The sequence below is a fragment of the Apodemus sylvaticus genome, chromosome X, assembly GCF_947179515.1.
Source record: "Apodemus sylvaticus chromosome X, mApoSyl1.1, whole genome shotgun sequence".
Taxonomy (NCBI): domain Eukaryota; kingdom Metazoa; phylum Chordata; class Mammalia; order Rodentia; family Muridae; genus Apodemus; species Apodemus sylvaticus.
In genome coordinates this window covers 29,361,818-29,378,938 of record NC_067495.1, presented here as the reverse complement: position 1 = coordinate 29,378,938, position 17,121 = coordinate 29,361,818, and the positions used below count along the sequence as shown (strand labels likewise).

The 17,121-nt window shown below is 40.4% G+C and overlaps 1 protein-coding gene across 7 annotated transcripts in view; it reads right to left on the bottom strand.

Annotated features, from left to right (window-relative positions):
* Reps2 (RALBP1 associated Eps domain containing 2) overlaps nucleotides 1–17,121 on the bottom strand; it is a 244,272-nt gene that overhangs the window by 104,543 nt on the left and 122,608 nt on the right. For 2 of the 7 annotated variants that reach the window (XM_052171138.1, XM_052171139.1), the window contains exons 10-11: nucleotides 16,323–16,395; nucleotides 14,946–14,999 (exon numbers count right to left, since the gene is read on the bottom strand). In XM_052171138.1, the coding sequence (XP_052027098.1) occupies nucleotides 14,946–14,999; nucleotides 16,323–16,395 (127 nt within the window). The remainder of the gene's footprint in view (nucleotides 1–14,945; nucleotides 15,000–16,322; nucleotides 16,396–17,121) is intronic. The other 5 variants (XM_052171141.1, XM_052171142.1, XM_052171143.1 and 2 more) reach the window with 3 other exon arrangements.

Sequence of the window (17,121 nt, the reverse complement as noted above, 5' to 3'; positions counted from 1 at the left end):
TTATGTGTATGGATGTTTTGCCTGCATGTGCATATTCACATAAATACATGCCTAGTGCCCATGAAAGTACAAAGAGGGTGTTGGATCCTCTAGAATTGGAGTTACATGAGTGTCTTAGGATTTTACTGCTGTGAACAGATACCATGACCAAGGTAATTCTTATAAAGGATAACATCTAATTGTGGCTAGCTTAGAGGTTCAGGGATTCAGTCTATTATCATCAAGGCGGGAACATGGAAGCATCTAGGCAAACATGGGGCTGAAGGAGCTGAGAGTTCCACCTCTTGTTCCGAGGGCAGCTAGGAGAAGACTAGCTTCCAGGCAGCTAAGATGAGGGTCTTAAAGCTTATGCCAGTGACACCTCCAAATAGTGCCACTCCTTGGGTCAAGCATATTCAAACCACCACAATGTACAATCATGTGGGTACTGAGTACTAGACAGAGTAGTCAATGATCTTTGCTGCTGTGTCATTTCTCTAGCCCCTACATCCAATTTCCTTTCCATATTATCACTTTAGGCTACTATCTCTCCACACCTCAGCAGCACACACTGCATTCTACCACCATTTGAGCCCCATCTTTTAAAGAAGGCTTTGTTTTTTCCACTCAAGTCAATATCTTGCTTCATCTCAAACCATCTTCCCTTCTTTCCCATTCCTTTTCTTATTCCTGTTTTTATAAATACAGCAGCCCAGATAGACTTGTAAAAAGACAAAATTAGCAGGAGAGACTGGAGGGAAAAGGACGTAGCAGAGTAGTAGATCAGCTGTCCATGGCCTGTTGGCATTCTCACATTCCTGGGAGAAGAGAAGCACAGAAGTTCTTAGGAAAGGTGAAAATATATAGTAAATGGTACCTGTGATTAGTCAACAGAAGTTGAGTGAACCTTGTAAGCAAATGAGTCACAAAAGATGAAATAATGGCCAATAACAGTGTGGAAAAAATGCTTGAACTTATAAGGAATCAAGAAAGTTTTTGCCTACATTCAAAAAGAGATGAGGACTGATACATGAGGATCTAGAGGACACAGTGAGACAAGCTAGAAATGAAGCAAGCTCACAGGCTTTCTGCAGCACTCTAGCAATATACATCTGTACCGGAAACATCTATGGCCTTTGAGCCCAAACTCCTCCATTTAGGATTTAACACAAGAAAATAACTGGATGAGAAAATGTAAGTGTAGGTTTGAAATCATTGATTACTTTTGCCTTGTTTGCATCCTAAGAGTGAAGTGGGATAGTGGGGGAGGAAAAGAAAGTTTGTGTCTGTTGGGGGAAATTTTTCTACCAATGTATAATCAACTATTGCACGTTCATATCATGCATTCATTAAAAAGAATGGTACATTTTTTTCACCGTGAAATAGAAAAAGTACTAATTGGAAGGGCTAGGACATGGAACAACAAGTGTAGTCTGATCCTGTTGTCTAAAGACTAGTGTAATGATCATGGTCATATATGTTCTCTAAGGCCTCTGGTATGTTTAGTCTCTCTCTACTTTAGGCATTTTCTGGCTCATCACATTTTAAATATTTTCTAGAAATATAGAACATAATAAAATTGTACACAATTTAGAAAACCTCTAGTACTTTTCTGTAAGAATGAACTAACACAGAAACAAATTAAGTAGATGCCATGTATGGGGGCTTGAGTGAGATGTCCCTCCTAGTCTCAGGCATTTGAATACTTGGCCATGTTGGTGGCTCTATTTAAGCAGGCCGAAGAAGTGTGGCCTTGCTGGAGGAAGTGTGTCACTGAGGACAGGTTTTGAGAGCTTTAGGGCCTGTGCTTTTTCAGTTTTTTTTTCTCTCTGTTTCCTGCTTGTGGTTGAAGATGTAAGCCGCCCGTCTTCTGCTTGCTTCTCCAGTTGTCATGCCTGCCTACTACCATACTTTTCCAACCACCATGGTCATGAACCTGTCTGATTCCTCTAGAACTGTAAGCCCTTCTTTGATCATGGGGCTATATCACATCAATAGAAACCTAAGACACAAAGATAACATCTGCCTTTTATACTATAGGAACATTCTGTTCCTCATGAGATGAATTTAAACTGCTTGTTAAAAGTTCATTTCTGTAAACCTTTCGTGTAAGCTGGATTCCAATACTTGAGAGACTGATGCAGGAGGATTCCCCTAAAAGTTCTAGACTACCCTGGGACTACATAGTGATTCTGAGGCCAGCCTGGACTAAATAGTGAGACCCTGTATCAAAAAATATATATATATCCACTTGGGAACACCTATTCTTAAAAGAAACTGGTATTGGTCTATGAATGCAGATCTCTCTGCCCAGCTATCAACATCATCATCATAATCATCATCATCATCATCATCATCACCACATGTGTGCACATACTCTGCCTGCATATAAGTCTGTGAGCCACACACATATAATGTCCATGGAGGCCAGAAGAGGGTGTTGGATCCCCTGGAACTAGAGTTATAGACACTTATGCGCAGCCATGTGGGTGCTGGGATCTGAACCTAGGTTCCTCTGGAACAGTGACCCATACTCTTAACAATTGGGTCATCTTTCCTAGTACCCCGTTAGCTATTTTTAATACAACTATTAGATTTATCTAGACATAATGAAAGAGTTTTCTCCAACACATTTATCAAACCAAAATACATGCCATTTATCAAACCAAGAAATACATGTCACCAGTGAAAATGCTAAAAGACACTGCCTAAATTCAGAATCTCTCTAAAGCAGCCTCGAGACTGGAACTTGAGAGTGCATCTTATATGGCTATGGGCAAAGTTAGACAGAGCACTAAGATAGAAAAATATAAGATTTGTTAACAAATGGGTGCTATGACAGACTAATCCTAGTCTGGTCATTCTGGAAGCCTTCTGAAATCTTTCTAGAAAGAATCACAGAACTATCCACTGGCATCAAGGGAGTCCTGGGGCTTTATCCTTATCACTCACAAAGTATCAGGGCTGCCCCTGGAACTTTTCAGCCATGGAAATGTGAGCCTTGGATACATATTAAGGTATATGGGCCAAACAGGCTAATATTTGAAGTATGTTTATTAACTAACCAAAGCCTTATAACCCCAAGGAGCACATATTAGCCTTACTTTAAATATAAAGAATCTGGGGCAAAAGATTAGCTCACTCTGAAAAACAAGCAGGCAAAAAAGCATCTACGCATGCTCCAAATACACTGAGAGATGCACATATGTTTCCATTCTCAGTCCGTGCAGGGGAAAGACACTGACACAATCACAGTAGATTCTTCACGTTCATAATCCTATATCCATGTGAAATTTTCATAATATCATCACCTATGGCTACTCTTACCCTAAAGACCAATCACTATGAAATGATGTCAGAACTTGGAACAAAGAATGGGGGACAATTTAAGAGAAATTTTTATCTGATGAACTCATTGCAGAGAATCAGTTTCATAGAGAGGTCCCAGTTTGAGTATATTAAAAAACAATCTATAACTTCACTATGACGAGAGTATTAGAACAATTGAAACATCCTGAGCTCTGCCAGGACACTGAGGTCATGCTAATGTGAGAGCCAATGAGCCTCCTTGCTTTAGTAGGGAAGGTAATAATCTAAACATCACTAGCAGCCAAGTCTGCCTTGATTTAAACTGCACACAGATGGAGAAAACATTTCAGGAATTCATATCGATAGTTTACCTACATACATCAGTGGAAACGCCCTTGCAGCTCCCCGCATGGCATCTGAGACAATGCTGTCCCTGCTGTCACCCGTACTGAAGCAAAGGCATGTCTCCTACATTTTGTTCCTCAGCTTTCCTAGGAAGACACACCCTACCTCACAGGAAGTAAGGGAAAAAGTAGGCCTCTCTGACACCTCCGGCCCCAGTGCTATATAGCTTCTGGCTCAAAAATAATTCCCAGAAAGTCCAAAGCAGCCCACCCACAAGGCCCACAGCCCTATACCCCTGCCCACCACCCAAACATCATTGAGATGTAGAGGCTTCTGAATTGAACCCTAAGAACACAAGGATAAACTACCATAGAAAGTTCTGGCCAGGTGCTGATCACTGAGCTCTGACCTCGAAGAACCATATAATGTCTCAGGACAATACCACTGATCTTACTTTAAAATCACCATGAATATAGAGGACAAGACTGCAGCCAAGCAGGCTCACAGTGCCTGCAGTTGAAGCATTTTTGTTCTCTTAGTTAAAAAAAAAAATAAGAACTTCATAATTCTTGATTCTCAGCAGTGTGGAAAGTCTCCAGACCCATATGCTATGTATCTGTCTGGGATTTTTTTGTGTGTGTGTGTGTCTGTGTGTGCCCAAGAATATGACAGCAACATAAAGACTTGCATGCCAAGGAAAACTGCCAGATCTGTCTGCTCTTTTCCCTAACACACAGAGGCCTTTGCAGCAGTGACATATACTGCCTCCAGCAGGAAAGGGAATGGCTTGGGTGGCTGCAGAGGGACACTTCACCTGGCACGCTGGGCTGGAAGACTTTATTCAGATCCAAGGAGGAGGCTCTGGAATGGGTTTTCTGTGGCCGTGGTGGTGGGGTGGGGGGGTTCTCACCCCTTTTCATGGCCTCTTCTATGGAGGTGCTAGAGTAAGATCTGTAGCAAAATAAGGGAAGGTCAGAAGGAAGAGAGCAGAGCTTAACTCCCTGAAGCTGGGTTGAAACAGAAAATACCCCAATGTCAAAATGACTGCAGAGAACAGACAAGGTGCCAAAAGGCAGCTAGAAATTCTACTGTCCTTTTAATGTCATTATGTATGATAATTGTCCAAACCCAGCCATGATTGGGATCTTTTACCCTTAGTATATAATAGGCCTAAATGTATAATTTCTCCAAAAATGTTTTGTATAAATTCAAATCGGTTTCTGTGATAGTTGTTAATAAGAACAATGTGTAAGCCTTTCAGCGTACATCTTTCTGTGTTTTAGGAAAAGGGCTTCATGGAATTAACTAGTTAAAAGTCTGGTTTACTCGTAATGTGATCGCAGGCGCATATGGAATTGAGACAGCCTCACTGACCAAGAACTCAAACACAAGGCTTATGCCACAAATGATGCTTCAGAAAGGGAAAAACAGCAATCAGCTTCAGGAGGTTTGCCAGCCTCGCTCTGAGAAATAAGGGTTTTATGGAAATTTTCAAAGCAAAGGCTTAATTTTAACTTTCTTTAAAGTGTAGCAAAGCATAGCTAACTTGGTGACTTCTGACACTATAATAACAACAGTTAAAGAAAATGGAAGAAAAGCCAGAATGTTGCAAACTCCAATCTGTTTGTTTCAGTTTTTTATTAGATATTTTGTTCATTTACATTTCAAATGTTATCCCCTTTCCTCATTTTTCCCTCTGAAAACCCCCTATCCCATCCGCCTCCCCCTGCTCACTAACCCACCCACTCCTGTTTCTTTGTCCCTGAATTCTCCTACACTGGGACAATGAGCCTTCACAGGACCAAGGGTCTCTCCTCTCATTGATGTCCGATAAGGCAATTCTCTGCTACATATGCTGCTGGAGCCATGGGTCCCTCCATGTGAACTCTTTGGTTGGTGGTTTAGTTCCTGGGAGCTCTGGGGGTACTGGTTGGTTCATATTGTAGTTCCTCCTATGGGGTTGCAAACTCTTCAGCTCCTTGGATCCTTTCTCTAGTTCCTCCATTGGGGGCCCTGTGTTCAGTCCAATGGGTGGCTGAGAGCATCTTCCTCTGTTTTTCTTTCTAAGTCTCTGGCAGGGCCTCTCAGGAGACAACTATATCAGGCTCCTGCCAGCAAGCACTTGTTGGCATCCACAATAGTGTCTGGGTTTGGTAACTGTATATGGGATGGATTCCCAGGTGGGGCTGTCTCTGGATGGCCTTCCTTCAGTCTCTACTCCACACTTTGTCTCTGTATCTCTCTCAGGGCTGTTTTGTTCCCCCTTCTTTTCTTTTTCTTTCTTTCTTTCTTTCTTTCTTTCTTTCTTTCTTTCTTTCTTTCTTTCTTTCTTCCTTCCTTCCTTCCTTCCTTCCTTCCTTCCTTTCTTTCTTTCCTTTTCTTTGAGACAGGGTTTCTCTGTATAGCCATGGCTGTCCTGGAACTTGTCCTGACCTGCAGGACAGTCAACAGGGTCCCCAGACCACCTAGGAGAGAATGTAGAGACAAGAGACACAAGAGACAGACAGCAAGACAGTATTCTGATCAAATCAGCCTGCCTCTGCCTCAACAGGCATGTGCCACCACTGCCTGGTCTTTGTTCCTCCTTCTAAGAAGGACCAAAGTATCCACACTTTGGTCTTCCTTCTTCTTGAGCTTCATGTGGTCTGTGAATTGTATCTTGGGTATTCTGAGCTTCTGGACTAATATACACTTATCAATAAGTGCATACCACGTGTGTTCTTTTGTGATTGGGTTACCTCACTCAGGATGATATTTTCTACTTCCATTCATTTGCCTAAGAATTTCATGAATTCATTGTTTTTAATAACTGAGTAGTATTCCATTGTGCAAATGTACTACATTTTCTATATCCATTCCTCTGTTGAGGGACATCTGGGTTCTTTCTAATTTCTGGCTATTATAAATAGGGCTGCTATGAACATAGTGGTGCATGTGTCCTTATTACATGTTGGAGCATCTTCTGGGTCTATGCCCAGGAGTGGTATAGCTAGGTCTTCTGGTAGTACTATGTCCAATTTTCTGAGGAACCACCAGACTGATTTCCAGAGTAGTTCTACCAGCTTGCAATCCTACCCACAATGGAGGAGTGTTCCTCTTTCTCCACATCCTCACCAGCATCTGCTATCTCCTGAGTTTTGATCTTAGCCATTCTGACTGGTGTGAAGTGGAATCTCAGTGTTGTTTGATTTGCAGTGCCCTGATGACTAAGGATGTTGAATATTTCTTTAGGTGCTTCTCAGCCACTCAGTTTTCCTCAGTTGAGAACTCTCTGTTTAGCTCTGTACCCCACTTTTTAATAGGGTTATTTGACTCTCTGGAGTCTAACTTCTTGATTTCTTTGTTGTATACATTGGATATTAGCCCACTATTGGATGTAAGATTGGTAAAGATCTTTTCCCAATCTGTTGGTTGCTGGTTTGTCCTATTGACAGTGTCCTTTGCCTTACAGAAGCGTTGCAATTTTATGAAGTCCCATTTGTCAATTCTTGATCTTAGAGCATAAGCTATTGGTGTTCTGTTAAGTAAAGTTTCCCCCTGTACCGATGTCCTCAAGGCTCTTCCCCAATTTCTTTCCTATTAGTTTCAGTTTTTAAGGTGTTGGTTCAGTGCTTGTGAAGCAGAGAAGAAATCTTCCTGAAGTAGTAGCTAACATTGGCAACATACTTGTTTTCTATGTTAATTCAACACCATACTTTTTGGTTTATTGATAAGGATAGGTTCCCAATATGATGAGGAGGAAACACATGGAGAAATGTGTCCATCTCTTCTGTTCACTTTCTCCACTGACTTCATGTCAAAGCAGAAAACAAAAAAATTACCTTGGAAGCAAGATACATCTAAGAAAGAAATTACCTTCAGGAAACTGGCTTTTGTAAATAGCTATTATAACAGTTCTTCCTAAATTAGAGTTGATCAATGGTTATTAAACTCCTTTAGTTTTGGTAAAGCTGTTTTTGACAAAGCAAAGTTTTGTTTGCTTTTAACTTTCATTAGAACTATTCTTTGACCACTTCATACATGAGTAATATGCATTTGGATTATTATACCCCCCTCTCTAAGTTCCCTCCCATTTCTATTACCACTGCTTCCTCCCAAGTCTCCTTCCCACATTCATAAGGTTTTTTGCTTGTTATTTTGTTTTGTTTCTTTGTTTACTAGACCCACTGAGGTTTATGTGTGTGACTACAGACTTGGAACTATCAATTTGTGCCTGGTGAACTCCTTGGTGGGTATACAACTAGACACAATGGCTGCTCTTCTTCCAGAATCCATTAGTAACCAACAGTTCGGCAGGGAGGGGCAGGTTTCCATGAGGTCCAATTCATAATTAACTGTTGCTAGGCAAGGTTTTTCTTTTCCAAAACCAAAAGTCTCTCAAGGTCTCTCTGTGGTGTCTACAGGTTTTGTTTGCCTTGCAAGGAAGCAATCTTTAAGACAACCATAATAATGGTATGGGGGAATTCTATTTGGTTGATCCTTGTACTGTATCTAGCTAGACAGACAAGATAAATGAAGACAAGAGCTAAGGGAAAAGTTCTCTAACTCTGACAAACAGAACCAAAGGGAATCAATAATTGCTCTATAAAGTAGCTAGAGTTCCTAGCTAGAAGTTTACAAAAAGCTTTCTATGCCAGGTACAGCTTTGGTGACATGTCCTACTCAAGAAAGAAAGAATAAATATAAAAATGTAAGTGTAACAGTTTGTGTGAGCATGTACATGTTTGTACACACATATACATACTATCCCATACTCATATATGTACACACATATACATATTATCCCATACATCCTTTTTGTATGTGATCTTTATGTTTATATTTTTACATGGAAAGGTAATAAATATCAAATAAGTAAGACTTTATGGCATGACTGCAACCAGGTAATGACCAGGTAAAACATAATATGCAAGGGACCAGTAAAATGATGGACAACATCATAACAGAATGGTCATTTTCCCTCTTCCCCTTATACTTCTACAAGTTCTTACCATTTGACACATGAGAATAAAGATAGTTTGATAGTCTTAATCTCAGTAAATAGTCTGTTAGAAATAAGAAAAGTAAAATTATCCATATTGGACCAGAAGGCCAACCTCTTAAAGAATAATATACTAAATTTGTTCAGACTATTAGTAGTAGAGGATGTGCCTTTGGTATTTTTGTATTTTCATTCATAGTGAGGAGAGAGAAGAACTCAAGAAAAGCTATATTTGTGAAGTTCAATTTAATGGTTAATATGGTATATATCAAAGCCATATTTATGAGGTTCAATTTGTGGCTAATATAGTATACATCAGCTCATTTCTGTAATTCATGGAAAACCTTTCTTTTTTCAAAGATTGATTTATTTATTTTTCGTATATTAGTACACTGTTCCTGTCTTCAGACACACCAGAAGAGGGCATCAGATCCCATTACAGATGGTTGTGAGCCATCATGTGGTTGCTGGGAATTGAACTCAGGGCCTCTGAAAGAGCAGTCAGTGCTCTTAACCACTGAGCCATCTCTCCAGCCCATAGAGGCCTTTCTTATTGTAAAAGTTAATTAATATTATCATTTCTATATCCCAAAGTTAGTACAGACTAATATGTAAAGAATCTGTCAATCCTTAAAAAAAAAAACAGAATGATTAAATATGGTAACCATAGAAAGAGTGGCCATACTATTCTTTTTACTTTAATTGTTGTTTAAAATATATACTAATGTAAGTATCTGTGGCTTATATGAACAAGAAAGTGAAAACTAAATTCCTTGATTTACATTGAGATAGCATTCCTTAAATTTCAAGAGCATAAAATATGATAAAGATTAAATCAACTTGGTGTAGAGGAGCTGAAGCTGAAGGAGGAAAATTAGTCACTGAGAGTTAGAGCAACGCAACGCAGCGGGCTAACTCTTTGCGTGTCTCTGTATTTCCCCTCTGCTCCTCTCTTCCAAGTCTGATAACAGCCACAACTATGTTCGCTTGCTTCTCCCTCTTTTGCTGATGGTTATTTAAAACTGTAAAGCTGAGAAAAGGCACCAAGAATGGCTCAAACAGACTCTAGGTAGTGCTTACCTAAAGCCCGGTCTCCTTGAAGTCACCATAAACATTTTCCCTTCTATAGATTTTCTGTTCCAGGGTTCTTACTGTTTATGTGTTCATAGTCACAGAAACTTTAAAGTTTAAACCTTTTAACCCTAGTTCCCTCTTAACAAAGCTATACCCCTCTATTACTTATCATCCTACCCCAGCTCAGTCATGTTACACAAACTACTTCCTGTCAGGGGTCCAGATAACCATAGCCACCATCTTCTAGCACTAATGCCCACAAAGACTAAAAGGCTCTCGAGCATCACTGTGTAATCAAGGCAGGCCACTCTATCGAGAAGTGAAATGGCCCACATCTTTAGATTCAAATCTAAAGGTAAACCAGATACTGATTTAAATGTGGGTTTGGGTTTTTTTCTTTACTTGTAGGCAGGGAAAAGGCACAAAGAGCATCAAATGAGAAATTAAATAAACACTACCTGGATCTTGGTCTTGCTTTGAGACTGTTGCAGTCCTTAGAAGTTGCTGAAACAAAACATTATTAGTTGGTTGCTTGGCTTCTCATTTCTCAGCTAATCAGGGTAGTGAGTAGCACCTGGGCTAGTATAGAACACAGCAACAAGCAAAACCGAGGTTGATGTACCATGTGAGAACACAGGAGATTCCACACTATGATAATTCCTATTTTACTTTGAAAGTTAAAGGCAAGAGAGGGAAAGAAGTCCAGCAAGTTTTCTTTCATTAAAACGTTGAAAGACCATTCTCAAGTCTAAATGGATTTTTTTCTAAAGTATAAATGGATTAATGGAGACATTCCAAGATAAAAAGACAACCTACTTAAGAGTTTGTCTTTTTATATAATGATAGATTCCCACCTGAGGGCTTCTTGGTCTCTCATGATAGTCTAATAATAGACTTGAAACCAGTCTCCCATGAAGGTTAGGAATATATCTAGCTGCATATCTTCTTTAATTATATATTACCAGAGTCAGGTGTAGGAGCTAATCCCTGAATTCTAGAGGCAGAAGCAGGAGGATTGCCACAAGTTCAAGGCCAGCCTTGTCTATATATTGAGTTAGGCCAGCCAAGCCTAACTTAATGAGACCTTGTGCACATGCATGCAAGCATGTATATGTACACATATGTGTACATATGTCTGTGCATGCACAGAGCACCATGATTACCATGGTCATGAGAAAGCTGAGCTTTTACCAAAAAAAAGGAAAAAGGTGTGCAACTTTCCCTCTAAGAAAATATCCATAGCCGGGTGTGGCTGCTCATGCTTATTATCCCAGCACTTAGAAAGCTAGCTCAGGAATATCACCATGGGTTTGAGGGCAGCCTGGGCTACAAGGCAAATTCCAGAATAGCCTAGCTAACCTACAGAATGAAACCCTACCTCAAAAATATCCCTCTATTAAAAAAATACTCTGCTTTCCCCGTCTGTGTAACCAAATCATACAAAGAATACTATGGATTAAAATGTGTTCCTCACGAAACCTAAATCAGAAGCTTATGTACTCACTATCAATAGCCATGGAGCCCACGTTCCCACCAGAAGTAGTGCAGAGTGATTAGAAAGACACAAACATCAGTCCTCTTTTGTGTTTCCACTTATTTGTGGAAGGTGCTTTTAGAACCTCAGAGCTCTGCTATGGTTTTGCAAACACCGCAAGTTTTTATCATAAAAATCCACAGAAAGAATTTGATGGGGAGAATATAATTTGTTTCTTTGTTTCACATATTTATCCAAAAGAATGTGTCTTGCTGCACCATTCCTTCCTCATTACACTGTTCCACAGACAAAGGCCTCCTCTGCTGTGAAGCAGTGTAGATTGATGAGGATCATCACAACCTTTGGGTTAGACACGCAAGAAGAAAGGAGCTGAAAGTCTCCTAAATGCCAGCAAGGCACAAAGCAAACTCCCCAGAGTCAGTCTTTCCTCACATGTGGTCAGCTGCACAAAAAAAAAGAGCCATTCTTCCTAATCTAGTGAGACCAGGCATGTCTCAGCTTCCAAATGAAATGTTGCCATAGCCTGCTCCTCACCAACCAAAGTATGGAAAAGCCAACAGGCCTGAGACTCTCCCTGTTCGTATCAAGCACACACACCTAGGCAAAGAAAGGAACAAGCCCTCCCTCCTTCCTACCAGACTCCAGGAAGCAAAGAAAGGCAACTCTCCACAGCCAAAGAGACTGCCCTGGAGCTAGGAGGCAAAGCTGTGACCAGACTCACTGCAGTGCTGGAGGCAGACCTCCGAGGAGGCCCAGCACTGCTCCTCCCAGTTGCTTTTCTCCTTCAGGAATCACTGCTTTCCAGAAATATTTCAGTAGCAAAAGTCCTAGCCATGCTAAAATGCTGTTTCCCATCCCACCATACCATGGGACAGGTAACTCCTTTGTCATTTGCCTTCAGCTTTATCTTTGTGCTGCTGCAGGGACAGATGGATGTGGAAGCTAGGGGGAGCTCTGCTAGTGAGAGAGAGACAGGCAGGCAGACAGACAAATGGGTAAGGGTGTGAATGAGCTGTAAAGAAAGGAACCGAGACCAGGTTGGGGGGTCCAGAAACCCCAGGTGCTCCTCCTGGTCACATCACCATGCATGCAGCTGAGCTGCTCTTTCCTCACCTGGTAAGCAAATCCCTCTCAGACAAGTAAGAAGGCTGGAGTCCTAGGAATGCGAATGTCCTGCAAAATGGCAAACACTTCCTTTTGTAGAGGAGAGAAATAAAGATCCCTAATATTCTAGGCCTGAACATCTGGATTGTGAATTTAGTTCCTTACAGGATAAAAAGTGGTAGAGATGGAGCGGGTAGCAGAAAGCTAGAAAGACTGCAGAAGGCCTGGGAGCTGCTCACTAGCAATGGTACAGCACCTGCAACTGCCCACAGCAGCAATGCAGCCCAGGAACACCTCGTCACGATCCAGAAGCAAGAGGATAACTACTACCATGCACTGTGTGTGCTTGAATTAGGCTGGACTGGAACATGAGGCATGACACGTCTTAGACTCCACTAACACGTATGTATTCAGTAACTAAACGGGTGAGAGTGTGTCAGAAATGTTTAACAAGGAATCTCCATTCCCTGATGGCTGGCACCCCTCATCTATCACCCACCACATCACTTTCACTGCTAGCAGCAGTATTACGGCCATGAATGGTGATAATAAGCAGAGCAGAGACATACTTTTCCTTTCTACCTGCAAAGATGTATCCAAGGTACAGCTTGGTGAATTGACCCAGGTTTCAGACTACGAAAGCCTCAACAGTACCAGCCTAGTTAAGTCTTCCATCCACCACCCTGACAGCCTGACTCAGTTCCCCAGTGCATGTGAGGATCTGCAAAAATGGCAAGGGCACACTAGGTTGCAAGCTCAAGCAAAAGCCAATGGATGGATCATAGCTTCTCATTTAGCTGGAGAGAGGGGGGAAATGACAACTTCCTGGAACACTCCAGGCACGTTATCTTTCATCATCTTTCCAGGAAATGAGACAGGGAAAATGACACAGACCTAATGATTAACCTAAAAGCCTGCAATGAGGCTGAGAGGAACTGTCTCCAGTACACTGACTACCAGAATTATAATTACTATCTTGTGACTGACTCTCCTATCTCCCAGGGGGAAACTGTGGTAGTCACCACAGGAAACAGGCTATTAAATATGTTTGAGATGAGGGATTGCATCATATCCAGAAGGGGGCAGCAGTAGAAAGAATAAATCAAAAATCACACAGCATGTCCCCAGGCAGTGTGAAACAAATTTAGATATACTTCATGTGCTGTGACACACCTGTTAGGTTTTATCTGGTGGTGCCAAATCCTAGACAAAGAATGTTAAAAATGAAAACCGAGGGTCATGCCTCAGAGAACACTTGCTCTCTTGCTGAAATCTCTGGAACAAATAGGAAAACTTAGGATTCTCAAAGCCTATAGGAGAAGCATTAATTTAACACTCCAAAGAGAAATAGCTTTTACTAATACCATGTTATGAAATTTACAAAGCATCTACCTTAACATCGGAAATCAGAGGCGCTTAGAATTGACCTATGCAAATAGAACATTTCCCCTGTGATGAATGGATCCAAATACGTTTCAAAAGTCAAACTCAGGCTTAAGAATTCTCACTGAATTTTAGAGTCATGATTGATTTACCATCTTAGCTTCCTATTTTTGCAATATTGCTTTTTTGGAGGAAGAATCACCTGCAGGCTGGGATTTCTTCTGTCCAATCCTTCCTACTCCTACTTCCTCTTTCTTCATCCTACATTTGCCTTTAAACTTCAAATGAACTTTAGTATTTGGGAAACACAAGCATAAGCTTCAGTAGTCTACTGATTCTTTGTTACAACTTTAAATAAGCGAGCTCAGGATGATAGTCAACCATAAGGAACATTTTTTACATTCTAAATATGCAAGAGCAATAATAATAAAGAAGAAAGGAGAAACTTCATTCTGACCCTCATAACCAAAGGTCTAAATAAAAATGCTTTCTGAAGCCACTTGAATTTTAACAGGGTTTATCTTGCGTCAGTAACAGCTCCATTAAGAGCAAGCTAAAGGGGCTAGAGAGATGGCTTATTGTTCTTGCATGGGACCTGGGTTTAGATCCCAGCACCCACATGGCAGCTCAAAACCATCTGTAATTCCAGTTCCAAGGATCCAACACCTCTTATTGACATCCACGGGCACTGCACATATATAAGGCACATATATGTGCTCAGGCATACACATATACACATATAAAATAGAATAAATAAATAGGTTTTAAAGAAAGTTGAAAACACTGGCCCAGAAATTCTCTATGGTTTTCCAGACACGTTTTTCTCCAGGAAACTGACTTCATAACTTCCTTTTTTTTCTCCTTGTAATCTACTCCATGTTTAAGCAATACCTTCCTGGTAGGGAAGGATTATAAAGATATTTAAGATTGACACTTTGGCAATGAAAATACCAACTCTGGGCCTCTAGTTAATCCACCTTATGAGTTCCTTACTTTACGCAGAAAACACAGACATTTATCTGAATCACTGTCCCAGTTTGATACTTCTAAACTCAAACTGAATGAAATCTAAATTCAGAGCCTAAAGTCATCCTCTATCTGAAGAGAGGCAGAAGGTATAAAACCTAAGGCTTCTTGTTTTACAAAACACAGGCCAAAAGTTTAGAGACAAACAGACGCACTATCACAGACACAGCACTCTTCAGGACACCAAATGGCTGAGAGTTTACAATTAGATTATTGGGTAGAGAATACATTAAAATGGTTTCATCCTACCTGTATCCTCAGATACGTCCTTTGGTAAGGATTCGTTAACAGTACTTTTCAAAGCTAGTAGTATTTTGTTTCATGTTTAAGGAAGAGGAAAGAGAAAGGAGAAGAAAGAAAACAAAGGCCTTGTGAAATTTTATTTCTGAGATACATTACATTAAAACAAATAATCCCTATGCATCAGTTTAGATAAGGTTTTTACAAACATCTAGAGTTGCCATAGCATTTCTAGAACAATGAAAACCTCATAGAGCATAGAAACAGGCTCTCTACAGACAGAAAGAAGGCCTAATTTCAACTTTCTAGAGATACAGCCACAAGTTGCTAGGAAGGGAATTACCAAAAAGGACCTAAACTTTCTCTTGTTTTCCTTCTTAACAGTCAATCAATGACAAGAGAATATTTGGGATTCAAACCCATGTTTTAATATTTTTAAGGGTTTTGTAGTTGAGGCAAAGACTTGTTTAAGTCCGAAAGTGATCAGCTTTAGACAATGTCTAGTTCCACTTGAATCTCCTAAACAAACATTTAAATAGAAAGTATGGAACCTTCGGTGCTTAATGGAAAACTTTTTCATGTTTAATGTCTCTGTGAGGCTGACTTAATGGAAGAGCTCAATGGTAAAACCTGAAATGACTTCAATTCAGATAGGCTTCTCCCACACTTGTGAGTGGGGAATTGATGTAACAGACGGAGCACTGACTGGCTGAAGACAGAAACTCTTGGTTCCTGTCCCAGGTCTTTTTCTTTTTGTGAAAGTAGATCATTCATACTGCCTGCCTGAGCTCGCTGCTTATTTCTAAATGGTGAGTGATTTTAAAGGCACTAGTTTTGTGAGGCCTGTATATAAGATGATATATGAGGAGGGACCTGGTAAATCACAGAAGGATCATACAAAGTACACGGTCCTTAGAGGAGAGGGACCTTCCTGCACTTGTGGATATTACAGGCCAATGTGCCCCATGCCTGAGGGTATCTCTAACACTGGACCCTGGGCTGACTGCCTTCTCAGCTTCCCAAGAAAATAAGCAAATTGAAACTGGGCTCCATATCACACCTTTGCACGGGTAAGACTAATGAGAAACAGATAAAGCATTAAGATTGATACTCTGTCTGAAGGAACTTCTTTATGGATTAGACCTGTATATAAATGTACATTCGTGCTGTTTGTTTTCCAAATCATCTATGCCAACAGTAAATATTAATCTCCCAATTCTTTCCATTTCCTAACTATGGGACCAGAATTCCCTCAAAATACCTTCAGATTATCAATCACCAATGAATTAAGGCAATTCAGACGCAAAAGATCTTACTGCTTGGGAGAAATCGGTGAGGAAATGGAGGAAGACATCCTTATAAGAATAAAACTAATTCTTTTCCTACCTTGTTTGTCATCACCAGTAGTCACATCTTGAGTAGGGACAGGAAAGTCAGCCATGTCTTTAACAGATGTCTTCTTGGAAAAGAAAATTAAATATACGGGTTGAAATAAAAATTAAGTGATAATCACACATGAATAAATTTTTTAAAAGTTATAGTTCATGTCAAAAATGTATATCATCAGTAAGTTCTAACATTTAATCTACTTTATTAATTTGGTTTCCTAATTAGATATAAGTAAATTTGCACTAAAGTATTTATATACATAGAGGAAAGAAACAGATTCAATTCTCAGAAACAAAGATTCAAATCAAGGCTTATTAGAGAATATTACATTCAATTTGAATCTTGACTGGGAGTCAAGCAGATTTTTTGACATTTGTTCAGTCAGCCAAGGCCCAACCTGGCCTTTAGAGCCCTTTACACAAACAGAGAGGGGCTGTGATGAGAGGACCTACAGTGTGAGTGAGTATATGCCAGGTTCTCTGATGGAGTGGATTCCAGTCTCCTCATTGGTCACAGATCAAAACTTCCCCTAAAGCTGGACCCCTCTTTTATAAAAGATTTATTTATCTTCATTTATATGTGCATTGGTGTTTTGACTGCATGTGTGAGGGTATCAGATCCCCTGGAACTGGAGTCACAGACAGCTAGCTGTGAGCTGCCATGTGGGTGCTGGGAATGGAGCCCAGGTCCTCTGGAAGAGCAAGAGGATCTCTGGGAGTTTGAGGCCAGCATGGTCTACATAGTGAATTCTATGACATCCAGGGCTACATAGTGAGACTCAAAAAAATTCCCCTAA